The 2,445-nt window shown below is 51.4% G+C and overlaps 1 protein-coding gene across 1 annotated transcript; it reads left to right on the top strand.

Moving 5' to 3' along the window:
* The first annotated feature begins 1,373 nt into the window (after positions 1 to 1,373).
* LOC147965183 (uncharacterized) lies at positions 1,374 to 2,081 on the top strand. Its single transcript, XM_087530327.1, has one exon. It carries the CDS (start codon positions 1,374 to 1,376, stop codon positions 2,079 to 2,081), a length of 708 nt encoding a protein of 235 aa, XP_087386453.1.
* Positions 2,082 to 2,445: the final 364 nt, after the last annotated feature.

Here is a 2,445-nt window from a genome sequence, read left to right as displayed (position 1 = left end):
GCGCGATCACGACGAGTATTACCCCCAAGCCCTCACTGAAGAGCAGAGGGAAGAGCTGCATCACCGAAACCTCTAGGCCCTCCAGACCCCCATCGTTGGGGAGACCTCCGAGGCTCTGGCTTTGGAGGCTATGTGTTTAGCCACCCTGGATGAGCGTACGTGTCTGGAGAATCTTCAGCAAGCGCTCGACGATTGGGCCCGACAACATATTCCAGGCTCTAGTCGACGGCCGCGACAGCTGTTTCCGACTAAACCTCGGGAAGAATGTCAGGTATATCGTACCCCGATCCAGAATGTTGTAGCGGTTGCACATATAGCACACTCAACTCAGCTGTCCCGTTCAGAAGCTGGTAGAGGTTTGCAGCAAATTCGGGCACTGCTCAGAGTGGCCGGGAAACAGAACCCAGCTGTTTCTCAGTCGCGCAATAGGATTCACAGCAGGTCTATGGTGGCGGACACGGTTCAGTCGGCACATAGTACAAGGTCCCCTCCGCGGCGTAAACACCATGGTTATCTCCAGGACCAGTACTTTGGCCGAGGTCACGGACAGATTGATCCTCGATACCAGCATGATAACCGTCGTCGAGTGCCTACACCCCCTCCGAGGGGTGGGTCGTACGTGCTCCGACGGTATGATGACAGGCGCCCGTATGGTGATGAGCGGAGAATTCAGTTGATGCAAGAGAGCCTGGATCCGATGCAAGGTCAGTCCTCATACAGGGCTTGGTTGACAGAGGCAGAGCTAACAGAGAAGGACAAGACAGAGATCATCCGATTGGAAGCAGAGCGTTCGTTCCTGGGCCTGAATGTTTCAGCAGGGCCATCCGAGCAGTTGAGATCCCGCCCTACTTCAGATTGGTTGCGGGAGTGAGCAAGTTTACTGGCGAGTCAAAGCCAGACACATGGTTAGAAGATTATCGAGTGGCGGTGCAGATTGGTGGAGGCAACGATGACGTAGCCATGAAGCACCTCCCCTTGATGCTTGAAGGTTTGGCTAGAGCTTGGTTGAATCAGTTGACTCCTGAAAGCATCTTCTATTGGGAAGACCTAGCCCAAGTATTTATCAAGACATTCGAAGGCACTTGCAAAAAGTTGAAGGATCAGTCTGACCGAGACATCCTGGATTTGCCGTGTCACATTCACACGAAGAAGGATGAAGAGGGTAACTTGATTCTGCCCAAGCATACCACTCGACAGTGCAGACTCCTGATTCAGAAGTTCAGAGAGGGTCAGCCAGTGGAAAGGACTGTGATAAGGATGAAGATGAGGGTTACCCGAATGTTAATGCTACCTTGTTGATTTTTGCTGATGTCGAGAGCAAAAGTCGACTGAAAGTCATAAACAGAGAAGTGAACATGGTTGCTCCAGCAACCATGACATACCTGAAGTGGTCGAAAAATCCCATTACATTCGACCAATTAGATCACCCCGCGCACATTTCTACCCCAGGGCGGCAAGCGTTGGTGGTCGACCCAGTCATTGGGGGCACCCGACTGGCTAAACTTCTCATGGATGGCGGCAGTGGTCTGAACATTCTTTATGCTGAGACCCTCCAAGGGATGGGCATTCTGATGTCCAAACTCAGTGAGAGCAACATGCAGTTCCACGGAGTCATCCCAGGAAAGAAACCAAAGTCGCTCGGGCAGAATGCTCTTGACATGGTTTTCGGTCATTCCAAGAATTTCCGCAAGGAGAAGTTGACTTTCGAGGTAGTGGATTTCCATAGTGCCTATCATGCTATTCTGGGCAGGCCCACATATGCTCATTTCATGGCCCGTCCATGTTACGTGTATCTTAAGTTGAAGATGCCCGGACCTAAAGGTGTGATCACAATCACCAGAAATAGGCAGAGAGCAGAAGAGTGCCTCCAGAAGGGTTCCAAGATTGCTGATGAGAAAATGGCGGTGGTGGAACTGGAGGAGTACAAGAAAAATGTTGATCTGAGTGATTTGTTACGAGCCAAGAAGCTTGCTTCAGAATCAGCATTTCAGTCGGCCGGTGAAACGAAGCCAGTCCGCATTCACCCAGAAAACCCCACTGCTGCTCCGACCCACATCTCAACGACACTTGGCAGCAAATAGGAAGTCATGCTCATCCAGTTCCTCTGTGAGAACTGGGACATCTTTGCATGGAAACCATCAGACATGCCAGGTGTACCCAGGAGGCTGGCTGAGCACCGTTTGCGTGTCGACCCAAAAGCAAAACCTGTCAAAGAGCATCTCTGCTGATCTGCCAGGGAAAAAAGGAAGGCGATTGGTGAAGAGGTGGCTCGGCTCCTGGCAGCTGAGTTCATCCGCGAGATATACCACTCCGAGTGGCTCATCAACGTAGTCATGGTCCCGAACAAGGATCATTCACTACGTATGTGTATAGTTTTCAAGCATATCAACTGGGCCTGCCCGAAACATCATTTCCCTCTCCCCCACATCAATCAGACTGTCGACT

Source organism: Triticum urartu, chromosome 6A (assembly GCF_056163025.1).
Source record: "Triticum urartu cultivar PI428250 chromosome 6A, HENAU_Tu73, whole genome shotgun sequence".
Lineage (NCBI taxonomy): Eukaryota > Viridiplantae > Streptophyta > Magnoliopsida > Poales > Poaceae > Triticum > Triticum urartu.
The sequence above is the reverse complement of the archived record's forward strand: the minus strand, read 5'-3'. Positions and strand labels throughout refer to the sequence as shown.

Bases quoted from the DNA above. Each gene is read 5' to 3' on its own strand.
- LOC147965183 (XM_087530327.1), top strand. From the start codon at position 1,374: ATGACATACCTGAAGTGGTCGAAAAATCCCATTACATTCGACCAATTA.